The sequence below is a fragment of the Muscardinus avellanarius genome (assembly GCF_963383645.1).
Source record: "Muscardinus avellanarius genome assembly, chromosome: 3".
In the NCBI taxonomy this organism is placed as follows: Eukaryota; Metazoa; Chordata; class Mammalia; order Rodentia; family Gliridae; genus Muscardinus; species Muscardinus avellanarius.
In genome coordinates this window covers 142,596,137-142,614,473 of record NC_137788.1, presented here as the reverse complement: position 1 = coordinate 142,614,473, position 18,337 = coordinate 142,596,137, and the positions used below count along the sequence as shown (strand labels likewise).

The following is an 18,337-nucleotide window of genomic DNA, read 5'->3' as shown; positions in this document are numbered from 1 at the left end:
GGTAATAAACAATAAAGCATTATGATGTGAGACTATAGTGCACCAATGAAAAACAGAAAAAAAAATATAAGGCACATGTTCACAAATACAGTCAATGTAAAATGCCCAGGTGTATACTTAACAAACACTTATGTGATGTGTTATGTAAACTCTTAAAAATATAGTTAAAAACCACAAGTTCTTCAAAGCATGTCAAAGAGATTATAAAATTTGCCTGAGGTTTAATCTGTAGAATTCTGACAAAATAGTGAGGGGTGTGGGGGCTTGTGCTACCACCAAGCAGTTAAGCACGTTATAAAGCCACAATAATTAAACTAGCAGTTGTACTGCCGGCAAGTAAAAATATAAAACTAACTATATGTAAGAATATTTAAGTAACATTTCAAATCAAACCAGTGGGGAAAGTCTTAATTATTAAATGATGACAACTCGTCAAACAGCCGGAAAGAAATAAAAATATCATGAATCATGATCTATGTTAGAAACCCATCATAATAGAAAATTAATTCAAACTGGATTCAAGATGTAATATACTAATGACCTGACTGAATAATGAATTTTTAAGTTAATGAACTGAATAAAAGGCATTAAATTATAAGAGGAAAATGCCTATATAATTAAAGTTGTTTCTGCTTCTTTCAACTTATCTCCCTGGGCTGCTTGAGTTTCCACCACACTGTAAGGAGGTGAAAGGAACACGGCCACTTAAAACTGAGCCAGGGTAGCAGCATGGAAATCCACACACAAGATTTTATAGCACAGATCTCTGGATGGCGAAGACTGAAGTCCCGTCAGTGTCCATGAGACTCCTACGCAGAAGGTGAGGGCCACGTGCACAGGGACACTTAGGCAAGGAGAACAAACGGTCTGCTAGGACTGAGCCCCAAGTCGGAAATGAGGGGAGCAACACTTCAAACGCAACACCAGCGGCCTCCGTGGACCAGGCCAGGGCGCCGGCTCAGGCTGAGCCGAGAAGGGCAGCACCGGTGCTCCCAGGGCTCCTTACTCTCCCTGGCAACTCAGAAGAACTGCTGTCCTCACATTTCTATCCCCTTGGAGTGGAAAGGCCTTTTTAATCCACAAAGAAAGCCAGCAGAGAAAATGCTATCTAAAAGCGCCATCAATAAAATTAAAAGGCAATGACGAACTGAGAAAAGGACCATACAGCATCCAAGTCACTGAGATGCCGCAGAGCGTCACATCACCGCAGGTACTCAGCTCCCCACTCTGCCCGCACCAAGGGAAATCCTGTTTGCGTAGCGAGTAAGTACTCTTTTTTTTTTTCCAGTACTGCAGATGGAACCCGGGCATTTGACCTCCAAGCTACACCCCCATCCCTACTTTTTATTCTTTATTTTGAAACAGGGTCTCACTGAGTTGCAAAGGGCCTCGCTAAGTAGTTGAGGCTTTCCACAAATCTCAATCCTCTGGTCTCAGCCTCCCAAATGCTGGGATTACAAGGGTGCGCCACCACGCCCGGTGAGCATGTTCTTTTTATTAAAAAAAAATAAGCCAGCCGGGCGTGGTGGCGCACGCTTGTAATCCCTGCGCTTGGGAGGCTGAGACAGGAGGATCGCACAGGTTTGAAACCAGCTCAGCTACTTAGTGAGGCTCTTAGCAATTTAGTGAGACCCTTTTTCCAAATAAAATATAAAATAGGTCTGGGAGTATAGCCTGGAGGTAGAAAGCGTCTGGGTTCCACCCCCAGAACCACCAAAAAAAAAAAAAAAGATACATTTTTAAGCTGTAATGTGGCATATTCCTGTGTTGGAGGTCAGCCTCAGAATTTAATAAGACTCTTAGTAACTTATTGAGACCCTGTTTCAAAAAAAAAAAAAAAGGAAAAAAAGAAAGAAGAAAAGAAGCCAGGTGTGGTGGCATATACAGGTGTGTGCCTGTAATCCAAGTAGCTGGGAGGCTGAGATGGAAAATTGTGGGTTCAAGGCCAGCCTTAGCAATTTAGCAAGACCCTCAGCAATTTAGCAAGACTCTATTTCAAAAAAAAAAAAAAAACAGGGATGGGGCTATAACTGAGATGGAATGCCCCTGGATTCAACCCCCAGTACCTCAAAAAAATAAATTAAATTTATAAAGGACTGGGAGTGTAGCTCAGAGGTAGAATGTCCCTGGGTTCAATTCCTAGCACCAAAATTATAATGACAACAATAATTTTAATAATATTACCGTTTAGATTTTAAACCAGGTGTGGTGGCACCCACCTGTAATCCAAGTACCTGGGAGGCTAAGACAAGAGGATCATAGGTTCATGGTCAGGCTCCGAAACTTAACAAGGCCCTCCACACCTTAGGACTGTTTCAAAATAAAAGAGTGCTGCCAGGCGTGGTGGCACATGCTTGTAATCCCCGCGTTTGGGAGGCAGAGACAGGAGGATTGCGCAGGTTCAAAGGTTCAAAGCCAGCCTTGCTGGCTTAAGAGACCCTGCTTCCAAATAAAAAAATATAAAATAGGTCTGGGAGTGTAGCCAAGAGGTAGAAGGGTTCCATCCCCAGTACCACCAATAAATAAATAAATAAATAAATAAATAAATAAAATAAATAAATAAATGCTAGGAAGATAGCTCAGAAGTAGAATACTCCTCTGGGTTCAATCCCTTAGTACCACATACACACAACACACATTTGCTATGAAGAATTTGGAAAAGGAAATATAACTACATCACTTAAAATAACCTCTGTCAAAACTCTGGTGTACTTCTTAACACTTGTCTACGCATAATTATATACACCAATTTTCTTCATAAAATCATACTCTTCCCTAATCTATACTTACATATTAACCATATTGTAAGACATCATTAACAAAACAACTGCTGTGTCCAAACACTATGCTTCTCACATTATACACACCATTACTTCACCTCCATAACAATTTCCCAAAGCAATACCTTCCACTTGCCCACAGACCAGGACCCAACTGCCTGCCTTCAAATCCCCCTCTGCCACTGGCTCGCTCCGTGAAGCAAGTTACTTAACTCGTCCAGGGCTTGGATCTTTGTCAGTAAGATGGAAATAACAGGAGCCTAGTCCATGGTGTTGTTAGGAGTATTACATGAGTCAACGTGTGTCAAGCTCAGAAGAGTGCCTGGCACACAGCAAGTGCTCCTGAAGGGCCCCACAGCCGGCTGCACAGTCAAATTCAAACCTGGGGCTGCACTACTCGCTATCAAGAAGGACGAGAGTGGGTGTCCAAGATAAAGTCCATTCTCAGCACTTTAATAGGAACCAGAAGTTCCTCTATGAGTTTTTCTCAAGTACTGAAGTGCTGCTGACCTCAAGCAACAGCAAAGTTAAACTTAAAATCCTGTAACTCAAAGTGTGGTTGCATATGCCTGTAATTCTACTACTTGGGAGGCTGAGACAGGAGGATCACCGTCTTAAGGCAAACCTCCACCACTTAGCAAGATCATTTTCAAAATAAAAAATAAAAAGGGCTGAGAATGTAGCACTCACGTACACACACACACACACAGAGTACATAAGCAGGAGAGGAGAGCAACAGTTCTCCAGCACAGCAAGCGCCCCACCTTCTCCCACCCCTGGGCCCTGGTAACAGCACCCTAAATGGATTTGGTGTTGTCAGTCTTCCCTCTCCAGACCCTCTCCTGACACCCAGCCACAGAGGTCTGAATGTATCCCATGCCTAAAGCCCCGTGTTGCTTCCCAATGCCAAGCGATCTGACTTGGTCATCAGGCCCATATTACCCTCACCCCACAGGACCATGACCTTTCTCCTATGTGACAGGTGCACAAAGCTTCTTCTGCTCCCACAACCCTGCTCCCACTGTACCAAATCTCATCTAGAGAACTCCTCCCTGCTCCTCAAGACCCAGCTCAGCCACCCCGTCTACAAGGACACCCAGTGCTCCTCACACACCCACCACTCATTCCTCCAACACGCTCTGTGTGATGACACTCCCCAGCCACCTACGGAGGGGTGAACTCTGGGGTTTCTGGGGTTCGGCAGCAGGTCAGGTCCCACTGTTTGTAAGCCAAAAGAAAGCCATAACTGCTGGTCCCAAAAGCGCCACAGAGAGGACACACATACAGGAGAGCTAAGCTTACCTACCTCATAGGAAGCAAGGCGAACTGTACGGACAGCTTCACTCACCCTTTTTTTTTTGGGGGGGGGGTTCTGGGGACTGAACCTAGAGGCATTCCAACTCTCAACTACACCCCCTGCCCTTTTTATTTTTAGAAACAGTCTTGTCAGGTTGCTAAGAGTCTTGCTAAGTTACTGAGGCTGGCCTCGAACCTTTGATCCTCCTGTTTCAGATTCCCAAGTACTGGGATTGGAGGCTTTGCCACTATGCTTGGCTCCAAATTTCCTCCTGAATGTTTCAAAATCATGAACAATCTCAAGAGACCTGGCTCAGCACCAATGGAAAAAAAATGTACTTTTCCCTTGGAAGATTTTGAAATCTGTTTCAGCCAGCCAGAGAAGACTGAGAAGGCCACGGAGACTGGATAGGAATGCAGCTTCACAAAACTGCATTCCTCTGGTGAACACAAGAAGTTCTTATTTTGTCTATTTTAAAATCACTATTTTAAAATTAGCATTTTCATATATCTTATTAAAATAGTCACCTGAATTCTTAGTCCTTTTCAAAGGTTGAACGAAAGCCCAGGCCCTAAATCAAGTTTTCCTGCATAGTCCGAGCTGGGTGGCAGGGTGCCCCAGAAAGGTCCTGCACTCTTGACCCACTAGGGGAGGTGGCCAGCTGGGGACTTTTTCCAACTCTAATACTCAAACAGCCCCCTTTTTAAAAAGGCAAAAACACCTTTAGAGAGAAGCCATTTCTTAACCCCATCTTCAGCCAATACCTGTACCCACTTAATAGAGATGAGTGGCTAAGATAAGGGAGAGGAGAGCCCAGAGCAGAACAGAGGAAAGCGTGGTGTCCACAGGAACAGGGCGATGAGACAGCGGGCTTGTAGGGCCTTGCCGCCCCAGAGCCCCAGCCACCCCGCGGGGCACAGTGCCATCCAGACTCGCCGCTCTCCAAGCCTGCTCCTCCCTGCAGGCAATGTGGAAACCTATCAAAATGCTTTCTGTTTCAGAAAGGGAGCCGGGCCTCCAAGTGACCACAGCCAACGTTCCCAAGGCTCCTTATTAGCTCTGCCATTGGGCAATACCAGAGGGCCAGGGTGCTGTGCGCTCAGGGTAAAAACTCCTGAGGCCGCACCACAGGCCTGCTCCGCCTCTGCCTGCCAATTCCCACACACCACACACTGCCTAGGCGCTCTGGCTCGATTCCCCTTGGTACTGGGGATTGAATGCTGGGGCATTATACGTCTGCGCTACTCCCCCTTTTTATTTCGAAGCAGGGTCTCACTGAGTTGCTGAAGGTCTTGCTAAATGGCCGAGGCTGCCCCTGAACCTGCAGTTCTCCTTGTCTCAGCCTCCTAAGTACTGGGATGGCTTGATGTTTTTGAACTACTAGAACACAGGAGCGACTGGCTTAACGTGGGTTAGGAGGTGCCGTTTTAGGAGGCCCTGGAGGCAGGAGAGCCTGGTACCAGAAACCCACCAAGTCTTTCATTGAACTGACAGAGTGTGTAGGTGCCAGGCAGGCTTCTAACAATCTTTTAAGGGAGAGCCGGTGTCTCAGGGGAGTGCCGGATGGTTCTACATCATTCTGTCACTCACCCCTCTCTGGGCAAAAAGCTGGTGGCAGTGAGAGTATTTGCCAGGTATCTGGTAGTAGCATTCATTGGAACTCAGCTAAGAAATGCCTGAAGATGCCAGGCCAACACTGTTTGTCCCAGAAGCTTCCCTCTGAGTGTTCACAGAGGAGCCCTACCACAGGAGACAGGAACCTCAGCACAGAGAACTGGACCCCAAATCATTGTGCTGAAGAATAGAAACTAAACATGCAAAGAAGACTCGCAGCTGCAAACCACAGAGTGTCCTCCGAGGGCAAAGGGCTCACACTTCACTGGTCTCCACCTGGCACTCCAGTTATTTCAGATCCACTCAGAAAGCCACCATCAAACAGGCCCAGAGAGAAGAGTCGTTCAGGAGCCAAAGGAGAGCAGAGTTTCTCAAGGAAAGTCATAGAAATGCGCAGCCGAAGGGCTGGGTGAACATGCAGATTCCTGCAGCCACCTTGGCCAGCCAATCAGACCGACTCTCCAGGGCAGGAACCCCACAAGCCACATTTAACAGTACGCAGGAGGCGTCGCCCCCACACCACGCAGCTGGGACCCACAGTCTGCGCGAGCTGCTTGCCTTCACAGAGACATAAAAAGGACTTATCAGCTTCTTACCTCTGGGACGGCATACCTGAGAGAGCTGGGTCAACTTGTAAAGCTTAAAAAGCTAGTTCCCTTCCAAGGCTGGAGGGCAGTCCAGCCAATGGCCAAGGACTTGCCTCCCGTAGACACCTCCACCCCACAGAGCCCCTGAGCGGGCGCCCGCCCCAGGGAGATACCACCACGTTTCCTATCAAGTCGGCTCCCACTGGAAGTTTATAACCTATGCTATTCATTTCCAACCTTCGTGTGACTAAACTTAAATCTAAGCCCTATAATAACAACAACAGCAAAATAAGCCTAATTTTCTACTAATGGACTAAAATGCAGATACGAAGCGAGGGTCCTCACACTGCTGGGTCATGCGTCTAGAGAGGGTTTTGCCACCAGGGTTGCCACTAACTAGGTATGGCACTTGGTTTCCTCACTGGATCGTGTGGGGCGGGGCAGGCTATCTCTGAGGGCCTCTGCGGCTCTGGTTCAGATATAGTGACTCTGGGAGCAGAAGTGCAGTTCACAGGGCCACTGAATGACAGTGCCCTAATGCGCCCCAGAACAGGCACTGGGCAAGTTCCGGGTCAGAGGCCTGCCTGCCTCCTCTGGGTGAATGGCTGGCTGGCTGGATCACATTTACAAAGTCGGCCACGTGCTCTGCAAGCAGCCACCCCTGAACATCAGAGTGCTGGAAAGAGAAAGGAAAACTGGGCTTGCCGTCTAGAGGTAATTCCTATATTCCAAGATCAACAGCCCCGATAATGCTGGCCTGCCCACCTCCGGCTATCCAACACTCACTCCAGCAAGGTCTGGCCTGGGGACAGCCTGCTTTTCCCAGTGGGCTGGCCCCACCAAGGGCAGAGGAGGAGAAGTACAAAACCCCAGCTCCTGAACCCCCTTTTCCTACCGGACTCCAGTCCTCCCACCCCTAATGTGTGCAGAAGTGAAGCAACAGTGAGCGGACAAACTCGCTGAAAGATGTTGACGCTCATCTCGCTGGGAACACACATGCTGACCATGAGAAAGCAAGTCTTTGAGCAGCTCCGAACTACACCAAAACCTACAACTCCCCTCCCCACCTTCTCCAAGGAGGTTTTTTTTTTTTTCCCCTTGATAAAACCAGTTACACAGATGGCTCCAATTTCACAATACTAACAGAAATTATTATATAATCTATAGATTTCTGGCCCCAGGCCATATACAAATTAGTGTTTTACCCAAAGGATGCCCTTCCCCCTCACTCACAATAGTGCGAGGCCAGACCTCTCCCAGAACCAAAAAGTTTGCAGACATTCGATATCTGCCTCCCCATGGTGAATACGACAAAGATGGTCTCTCTGCAATGATTTTTTTCAAAGCCTTTCAGTTCTTCAATTATATCAGGTGCTAAGTTATTTTTAAAGTTTTACCACTGGCTTCTCAAATCAATAGAAAAATTTCACTGCTGTATCTGTAACCTGATGAATGATGCTTAGAACATGGTAGATGCTAAATATAACCTTTTTTTTTTTTTGCTAAATAAATGGGCATTCTAAACCTCCCTTGACCATGCAACGAGAGCTCTTTCCCCAGCTCACCTCCACACTCACTCTCTCCAAGAGGACTGAAAGGCTCAAAGCGCTCATCCAGCCAACAGACGCATCCTGAGCACCTGACAGGTACCTGGCACCCTCTGAGAAAACGTCTCTCTTGTGGAGCTCATGCTCTGGTAGGATAAATCAGATGCTCAGAAACCAGAAACAGATGAGAGTATCTCAAGACCACCCTGAGTCTCTAGTGGGTTCAGGGCTTCAGTGCTGCCTGTGAGCTACTACTCAATGGGTGGCCAGGAAAACTACAATCTCCCCCGGGGACCTAGCAACTTCTTGCCCCTTAGAAGGCCTGGCACCTACGTAGGGTGTTAGTGAACTGAGTACCCCAGGAAGAGGTTCTATAGACACCAGCCAGAAGAATCGCCACTCCCCAGTTTACCACCTCCATACTGCACTGGCTCCTTGCACGCAAACAAAACCCAGCTGAGGACTGGACTGCGAGGACTTAGGAAAATACCTACTCAAATGTCACTAAGACTCCACTATACACATCGCTCTTAATCAGAACCCAAAATTCCTAATTCTCCTTTCAGAATCAGAACCGAAAATTTCTAAAACTCCTTTCCTCCCACAGTCAGAGAGTCATTTCTAGAACAGCGGGGCTCTTCTCGTCCTTTAGGGGTTGGAGATACTGTTTATGTCCTGTTCCCCTGAAGGTGGGAAGGCTGCAACCCAACGGCTGATAGGTAAGAGCATCTGACCAAGGAGACCTGTCCAGACCTTGGTGAGGTGGAGCTGATATACTGCTACCCGAGGTGCAGTTTTTGAAGGGGGGGGGGCAGTACTGGGGATGGAACCCAGGGGCATTCTACCTCCAAACTACACCCCCAGTCCTATTTTTTATTCTTTATTTTTGAAATGGGGTCTCACTCAGTTGCAGAGGGGCTCACTAAGTAGCTGAGGCTGTCCACGAACCGTGATCCTCCAGTCTCAGCCTCCAGAATGCTGGGATTACAAGCGTGCGCCACCGCGCCTGGCGTAACCCGAGCTGCTTCTGGCCGCTCCCTCCATTTCTCAAGAAACAGCTCCAAAGGGAAGGAAATTGGCAACGTGCATATGAGCAAAGCAAATGGAACATGAGAGAAGTTAGTAAAGGGGCCATCAGGAATGCTTCAGGAAAGGGAGTCGCGAGGTGGGGCAGGCCGGGCCACTCCAGCCCTCCGCAGGCAGCTTCACGTACCTAAGCGCCCCCACTCGGAAACAACTGGGCTTACACCGCAACTGGTGAACAGATCTCCGACTTTGCTTTATCTACTTTGAAACCCACTTGCCAGTGCATAACATATAAATACCTGAACCCTGCCGGGCATGGTGGTGCATGCTTGTAATCCCCGTGCTTGGGAGGCGGAGACAGGAGGATGGCGCTAGTTCAAAGCCAGTTGCGCTGGCTTAAGAGACCCTGCTTCCAATTAAAAATATAAAAATGGGTCTGGGAGTGTAGCCCGGAGGTAGAAGGGTTTCCAGGAACCCCAATACCACCAAAAAAAAAAAAAACCTAAACCCTAATACAAGAAACCCTCTGAGTTCCTGGTGAGGCCCTGCTCCTCGTTTAGAGGAATGGTTTCTGCTGTGTCCTCAGAGGCAGAGAGAGATCAGCTTTCTGGGATACCTTTTTAAGTGTACTAATCCAATTTGTGAAGGCTCCACCCTCATGCCCCCCACAACAAGGCCCCATCTCCAAATTCCATCACATTCTGAGTTAGGGCTTCAGCCTCAGAATGTTTAGAATGCCACAAGCATTCAGTCCACAGCACACCTACTGGGTGAAAGCACTGCTCTGGTGAGTCCTGAGAGAGCTGCCCCTCCAGTGGGCATGGAATAGGGTGCTGACGGCCCAGGAGGAGGACTGCACGGGATGCAAGGAAGGATGGGAAGCCACCTGGACACCAGGAGCGTGAGCCTGCGTTTGCATTTAAGGAGCTTACTAACTGGGAAGCTCTGACAAAACCCGTGGAAAGTCCCCACAACTTAAAAATTTAAATAATGCTTTAAGACCCCTGAGCAGATGCCCCAGCACAGGACAGCTTAGTAGAACCATTTACCAAGAAAGGTGGTTTACCACATCCATTTTGTACTGAACACACTATGATTACCCAAGCTAGCAAATGTTTGTCATTAAACTGAGAACAGTTTCAACACCAAAGAATGTGTATCCTTCCCACAAGTGAGTTAAGAATAGGGATGCGTAACCATTCAGATCCATGTGACTCGGAAACCAATACACATGCCCATGTGAGCACCAAGTGCCTACAGGAATGGGAGCAGATGCGAGTCTGATGATCCTCCTGGCTCCAGAGACCACGGGGATCTGGAGAAGAGGCTTCTGCTGGCTTTAGCCCTAGTAAGTCACAAGCTCTCCTGCCCCTAAGTGCTAGCTCACTCCAGAACTGTCTGTGCCTCCAATTCCAGTGAGGCTTGAAGAGAAGCCTCCAACACCCCCACAAATAACACACTCCACAGGAGAGTCAGCCTCAGCCAGACCCTGGCAGCAGTTTCTGTCCATCCACTACAAGGTACTACCCATCCAGGTCAAGAAGCAGGCAGTGAGATGTTCCCGATGCATACTTACTGTATAAAAAGGACAGGCATCAAATGCAGTCCGAGGAAAAACCACCACACCTGATCTCATTCAAAACAAATAATATCCAAAGCCACAAAAGGCAGATAACAGAATGTGTTACTCCACGTTTGGGACACTCCCCTCAGAGCTTTTACTGTCAGAGGGTCTCAGTCTAACTTCATGATCTCAGGTAAGTCATATCCCTCTTGGACCTCCTTCCCTTATCTGTAAAGCAGGGAACTGGGCCAGATCCCTGAGTTTAGGGGGGAAAAAAAGCCCAATATTGAGCCAGGAGTGGTGGTGTATGCTTGTAATCCCAGTATCTGGGAGGCTGAGACAGGAGGATCACTGGTTCAAAGCCAGCCTGGCAACTTAGCAAGGCTCTCAGTAACCTAGTGAGACTCTGTTTCCAAATAAGATAGTTGGGGGTGTAGCTGAAGGTAGAATGCCTCTGAGTCCGATCTTCAGTACCACAAAAAAAGAAGGAAAGAGTCCAATGTCAGCTTTCATTAAGATTCAACCAATCTAGCATTTTGGAAAAGCCCAACAAAGCTATGACGTCTCCAGAAAAGGCTGAAAGATGCTTTAAAATGAGAAACATATGGCAATAAAATAAGAAAATCACTGATTTTGCTTTTCGTTTTAATCCATCTGTCAGAAGAAACAGTATCTGTGCAATTATATACAACCAGCTGGCGCTCCAGCAGGGCTAAATGCTCACTAACCTATGATGCTCCTTGGAAATCAGGGTCTCCCCTGAGACCAGGCAGCCCTGACATGAAGCACTAATGCTTATGGGAGCCAGTTCTTGGATCAGTTCAAGCGAAAAGGGTAATAAACTGTTATTTTCCACTTTTACAACCATAAAATTTTACTCCTACAGCTCAAAAGGAATTACTTAACACTGAAGGTCACCTTAAAACACACTCTGGCTCTGAAACCCTACATCTCAACTGCACTGCCTTCCTTTGGAAAGCCCTGTTTCCAATTTCTTTTTTTTTTTTTTTTTTTTTTTTTTTTTTTTTTTTTGGTACCAGGGGTGGAACCCAGGGGCTTTACCTCCAAGCTATACTCCCAGACCTATTTTTATACTTTATTTGGAAACAGGGTCTCACTAAGTTGCTGAGAGCCTCACTAAGTAGCCGAGGCTGGCTTCAAACCTGTGCGATCCTCCCGTCTCAGCCTCCCAAGCGCTGGGATTACAAGCGTGCGCCACCATGCCAGGCCAATTTCATCATTTTTTATCAAACTAACAGTTGGCCTCAGGTAGTCTGCCTTATTCTGTGACTAATTTTACATACATCCCTGCACGAATATTCTGGAGGTCAGTGAACCTCATGAATGAATTGCAGATAGGTCAGTAACCCACATCAAATTTTGTTTCGCTTTTGTTTTTGCAGAACTGGGGATGGAACACAGGGGCATTCTACCTACAAGCTATACTCTAAGTCCTATTCATTAAACTCTATTTGGAAACAGGGTCTTAATACGTTGTGATGAGTCTAAGTAGCTGAGGCTGGCCACGAACTTGCAATCCTATCTCAGCCTCCCAAGTACTGGAATTACAAATGTGCACCACCACGCCTGGCAAAAATGTATTTTTGAACAAATAGTCTGAATATTAAAAAAAAAAAAAAGGATAGAACAACATAGCAAACACTGGTTCACCTACCACCCAGTTCCAGAAACACAACACTGCGAAGCAACATGGAAGACTTGGGGTATCCATTCCCAGTCATATCCCCTCCCTACCCAAGAGAGGTAGCCACCTTCCACCCTGATTCCACAGCTCACCACCCTCAGTGGCGCTCCCTCTCCCTGTGCAGCGTACGGGCCCTAGGACCTACTGTTCACACAATCTTCCTAATCTTCACATAATGCTATCATTCTGTAACTTTCTTTCTTGCTCAATTTTATGTTTGGGGCTGTCAATATTCACTTACGTGTGCCACACACAGCTTAAGTCCCTTTATGTTCACTACTATTACATAACATTCCTTTTATGAATGCTACAAATATATCACATGCTTGGCCAAATACGGCTGCCAGGTAGTACTTACTGCCTATGAACTATTTTCCATAACATTTTCCAGAATCTTCACAAGTACCCAACAAGGAAAGTAAGATTCCCACTAGACCAGAGCAGAAACTGGAACGGAGAGGTGATAAAACTTGTCCAACCTATGTGAGCCGTGGATTCAGGATACAAGCGCAAGTTCATAAAAGTCTAAAGCCACACTGCTGACATTAAGCTCTATAGCCCCACTTATGTAGGTATCATTATTTAGATTTGGGGAGGGTACTAGGGATTGAACCCAAGACTTTCTGCCTCTGAGCTGCACCCCAGACCTATTATTTTGAAATGGGGTCTCACTAAGTTTCGGAGGCTGGCCACAAACCTGCTATGCTCCTGTCTCAGTCTCCTAAGTGCTGGGATTACAAGTATGCACCACCATGCCCAGCCAATTATTTTATTTTATTATTTTTACTTAAAAGAAAGGCAGACTGCCACGTGCAGCGCCTCATTTGGATGTGTCTGGAGTCTTGGAAGCTTGACCACCCTACGTTCTCCTACAAATGGACCTTGAGAGCTTGTTTGGAGGTTCTAGCAGGGGAGCGCAGCTACTCGTATGCCCTGACCGAAGACCGGTCCTCCTCTGTTCGGGGAAGGTCGTCCTCTTCAACCGAGCGCGCAGCTTCGGGAGGGACGCACATGGAGGGTGAGGGAGGAAGGGGACACCCGCCTAGCCAGCCAGATCAGCGGAATCAACCCTGGCGATCAATGGGGTGACAGATGTCGCAGCCAGATCGCCCTCACATCCCAATTTTTTTATTTTAATAAAACTGAAACCAGACAGGAGAATGGCAGGTTTCAGGCAAGCCTCAGCAACCTAGTGAGACTTGGCAACCTAGTGAAGACCTGTTTCAAAACAAAAAATTAAAAAGAGGGCTGAGGGTACAGCTCAGAGGTAGAATACCCAAGTTCAATCCCCAGTACCTACCTACCCCCACTCCCCCACACACACAGGGCTATAAAATCATCTGAGAGAATCTGAAACAGGATGCTCTTTTTTAATGTGTGTAGGGGGGGGAGGGGTGTGGTACTGGGGGTTGAATCCAGGGGCATTTTGCCTCTGAGATGCACTTCAGCCTTTTATTTATTTATTTATTTTTTTGAAACAGGGCCTCACTAAGTTGCAGAGGCTAGCCACATGCCTGCGATCCTCCTGTCTCAGCCTCCCAAGTACTGGGATTACAGGCGTGCACCACTTCACCCAGCCTCTGTTTTCATTTTTAACAAACAATCCCACCGGAAATCCATCTGACACAGGGACAGTCCACGTGTACACTGAGAACATGCCTCTGCCTTTGGCAAAAGTCCCTGTGAACTCTCAGAGTCATTTCCAAGTTTATACAGACTCTCTAAACCCGGAGGCTGAACTGCAGCTCTGCTAGTACTCCTCCGGAGAAAGGGACTCTCTGCATCTAACTCAGAGATGAGCCAGAGGAGCCTGGAAGTTCATGGGAACCAGACTCTGCTTGAATTGGCAAAAGCTGAGTGGACAAAGCTCTGAGACGGACTTGGGGGGAGCAGCTCCAGCTGCTGCTGGCTCTGGAGTCCTGAAGGAACAGTCCTGTGCTCACAAGGCCAGCGCGCTTACCCACTCTGCTCTCCACTTGGCCAGCTTTGCAAGAGCTGCTGCTGAGAGAGCCCAGCCCTGCTGCTCTGGAGAAGGCCCAGCTTGCAAAACGGAAGAGAAGCCAGAAAGAGGGGTGAGGGTGGAGATTCACAGGAAGCAGGCAGGGAGCAAGGCCCCAAGAGAGGCAGCTCAGCTCTACTCCAAGGCCAAGCCCAGACCCTGGGGTGCTCTATGCAAGGCAGTCCCTAGGAAAGGGCAGAGTCTGGCCCCCGGGGGACTCCATGGACCGAGCAGACCTCCGGCACCAGAACTCCTCACTCTCTGCCATGCCTCTATATGTGATCTCTGCTATTAGATTACCCCTCAAGGAGACAGGGGGATTGCAGGTTCGAGGCCAGCATTTAGTAAACTTAATAAGAGCCTGTTTGGAAATAAAAAGTGCTGGGGATGTAGCTCAGTGGTACCCTGGGTGCCATCCCTGATACCACCAAAATAAGTAAGTGACCAAATAAATAAGTCTCCAATGAGGGAGGCAAGACTGAATGAAGCCACCCCCACTCACCTCTCCCAGCCAAAACAAGGAGCAAGAAAACAGGCCGGGCCACTTATTGGCGGTGAGAACTCCTCTGGAGCATCCCTGCCCACTGTGGGAGGCACTGTGGTGAGTTAATTCTAGGGGGTCTTGGCATCTCTGACCCTGTCCATAGCCCTAAATGCACCATCATTTCCTGAACCATTTGGACGTCACTTAATCCTAACACCCCTGCTCTGTCCCCACCTTACAGAGGAAGCGGAGAGGTTAAAGGGCATCCCCAGGGTTATACAGAGTTATAAAGAAGGCCCTGGAGGTGGAAGCCTACAGTTGTGGAAGGGCTGCCCAGGACATCCCCGGGGTGGTGGGGGTGGGGTGGACACTAGAGGGGCCTGAGGGAAGGGGCAGCGCGAGACCGTGGGTCAAAGTTGTGAGCAAGAGAGGCAGGACTGGAGAGCCCCCAGCCCCACTGGCCTAAGCCCAGATAAAGGGCGAAAGTTAGGAAAGAGGACGGAATCAGGGAGAAGTGGGGAGAGGAAGGCGGACTAGGGCAGGACGGGAGGAGGCTCTGGGGACGGAGGGTGGAGGGGAAGGTGCGCGGGCTGCGCCCCGGGAGCCGAGAGGGGCGTGGGGCGGCCGCGCTCCCACCTTGAGCACCGTGACGGCTCCCGCGCTGTGCACCTGGAAGTGCGCGGGCGGCTCTGCGCCGGGCTCGGCCGCCTCGTCGGGGCCCTGGTAGCTGAAGCAGGCGTCGGCGATGTCCAGGTGGCCGAGGGGCAGCGCGTCCTGCGGGCTCTTGAAGTAGTAGAGGTAGCAGCGGCGCGCGTCGAACACGAACCAGCGGCTGCGGTAGCCGCGCAGCGGGCCCTTGCCCGACAGCTTCTGCAGGTAGCCGCACAGCCGCGCCGGCTCCCGCCCGGCCCCCGCCCCAGCCCCCGGCGCCGCGCCCTCGCCGCCGCCGCCCTCCTCCGCCCGGGCCCCGGCCCCGGCCCCCGGCATCGCCCGCTGCCGCCGCCGCCACCGCCGCTGCCGCCGCAGCCGCCGCGCCCTCCGCAAGGCCGGGCGCGCAAAGCGCCCTGGGACTTGTAGTCCCCGCCTCGGCCCCGCAGATGCCACGCCCACTCCGCCGAGACCACGCCCTGGTCACGCCCACGCCTCGCCGCGGTCCCCGCAGCGCTACCGCCACGCCCAGGGTCGGCTGAAACCCGCGTGCGAGCCAACTTGGCATTTTTCTTTTCCAGATCCTGGGGATTGAGCCCAGGGACATTCTACCTCCGACCTACATCCCCAGTCTTTTTTTTATTTTTAATTCTTTATTTTGAAACAGGGTCTCACTGAGTTGCGGAGGGCCTCACTAAATTGCTGAGGCTGGCTGCGAACCTTGCATCCTCCTGTCTCAGCCTCCCAAATGCTGGGATGACAAGCGTGCGCCACCACGCCCGGCTGAACTTGGCTTTTTCAAATCAGCCGGAACCTCAGTAGTGTGAGAGATGAGAGAGCCCGTTGTGTGGTAGTGAGTGGGCGCTGGGTCAATGTTTGTAGAGTTTATGAAGGAAAGCCAAAGCATTTTCTGCCTCCTCACGTCTTATCGCGTTCATTTTTCAGCAAATATTTATTAAGTTCCTTCTGTGTGCCAGCTACGAGTTCAAGCACTGGCAGATTTAGCAACAACAAGCCAATCATTTCCCTGCCCACATAGTGATTCTATTCTGGCTGAGGAGCAAGATAGTATACACATTAAAAAGAGATAAAGCCGGGCGTGGCCCTGCCACGCTTGTAATCCCAGTACTTGGAAGGCTGGGACAAGAGGATCACAGTTCCAGGACAGCCTCAGCTACTTAGTGAGGCCCTCTGCAACTTAGTGAGACCCTGATTCAAAATAAAGAATAAGGCCGGGCGTGGTGGCACACGCTTGTAATCCCCGCGCTTGGGAGGCGGAGACAGGAGGATCGCGCAGGTTCGAAGCTAGCCGCACTGGAGTAAGAGACCCTGTTTCAAAAATATAAAATAGGTCTGGGAGTGTAGCCCGGAGGTAGAAGGGCTTCCAGGAACCCCAGTACTACTACTACTACTACTACTACTACTAATAATAATAATAATAATAAGGCTGGAGGTGTAGCTTGGAGGTAGAATGCCCATGGGTTCAATTCCTAACACCAAAAAATAAAAAGCAGTTAAAACTGGGTGTGGTGGCGCAGGTTTGTAATCCCAGTACTTGGGAGGCCGAGACAGCAGTTGCACAGGTTCATGGCAGCCTCAGCTACTTAGGTCCTCCATAATTTAGATCCCATCAGGCTCTTGACAGGCCCAGAATATGGCCCTCTGCTGTCGCCACAGGCCTGAGACCCCATAATGAGTGTAAAGTATGGAGCCACCGGAGCCAGCAGCTATGTCTCGCAGCAGGGACCCCAAAGGTCCCCGATCCCACTGAGGCATAGACGTGCCTTTAGAATCAACCTCGACACCTCCCCAGGCCCTTCTACCCGACCAGCTTTCTGAGGCCCGTGCTGGCGATTGCGTGAACGAACCCTTCACTGTCTCACTCCCTCATTCCTAGAACCTCCTCCCATCTTCAGTCTGGACTCTTTAGAGTTGATGTAAAGAGCTAAACAAAGGCAGCTTCAGTTTTTTCCGTTTCAAACCAGGTCACCTCCCTGCAGATCCTCCTACATGGAAATTTTGGGACTATGTCTGGTGGCTCCTTTTTCCTTGGAACCCTCCTTTAAAGTGATGTCTTAATCTCTTTTCTGTTGTTAAATCAGAATCCCATAGGCCAAGTAATTTACAAAGAATAAAGTTCCAAGCCGGGCATGGTGGCGCACGCTTGTAATCCCAGCATTCGGGAGGCTGAGACAGGAGGATCGCCGCTCGCCGCCAGCCTCAGCTACTTAGGCCCTCTGCAACTCAGTGAGACCCTGTTTCAACATAAAAAATAAAAAATAGGGCTGGCGTTACAGCTCGGAGATAGAATGCCCCTGGGTTCCATCTCCAGTTCCGAAAAAAAAAGAAGAAATTTCCAGCTGGGTGTGGTGGTGTATGCCTGTAATCCCAGTATGTGGGAGACTGAGACAAGAGGTTCATAGATTTGAGGCCGGTCTCGGCAACTTAGTAAGACCCTGTTTCAAAATAAAAAATAAAGGGGGGCTGAGGGTATGTGTAGCTCAGAGGTTGACTCGCCCTAGGTTCAATCCCCAAAACAAAAAAATAACGAAGGTTCATTTGGCTCATAAGTTTACAGGCTGGGACACCCAAGAGCAGACAGCCACATCTTGCCATGTCCCTCTCGCCCATGGAGAACATTTTGCAGAGGGCGTATAAAGGCAGCCCAGGGCATCAGATGGTGAAATAGTCCTAGCTCAGGTCTCTCCTCCCTCTTATAGAGCCAAAGCCCATTGGAGAGTCATAAACTCTTATGGCTTTACCTAAGCTGATTACCTCCCAAAGGCCCCACCTCCACCCCGTTCACATCTGACCTTAGGGATTAAGTTTCAACGTGAGTTTTGGCAAGAACAAACATGGAGACCATGGCGAACGGCTTGACGACCTTGCAGTCCCCGAGAGCTCTTAGATCAAACGTCAGCGTCCTGTGCTCAGGGGCCAACCGTGGCTTCTTTGTTGACGACGGGTGTCAGAGGGTCTGTCCTGTGTGAGCCCCTGCCCCCTCCGGCCTCCCAGGAACCCAGTGACCAGAAGGAAGTGGCCCGTCCAGGAGGAAGTAGCCACTGTTTACTGAAAAGGGGAAATCT

At 49.3% G+C, this 18,337-nt stretch overlaps 1 protein-coding gene across 2 annotated transcripts in view; it reads right to left on the bottom strand.

Moving 5' to 3' along the window:
* TBC1D2B (TBC1 domain family member 2B) overlaps nucleotides 1–15,590 on the bottom strand; it is a gene marked incomplete at both ends in the record, with an annotated part of 70,663 nt that extends 55,073 nt beyond the window's left edge. For both annotated transcript variants that reach the window (XM_080691804.1, XM_080691805.1), the window contains one exon: nucleotides 15,240–15,590. In XM_080691804.1, coding sequence (XP_080547930.1) covers nucleotides 15,240–15,590 — 351 coding nt within the window. The remainder of the gene's footprint in view (nucleotides 1–15,239) is intronic.
* Between the last annotated feature and the right edge of the window lie 2,747 nt (nucleotides 15,591–18,337).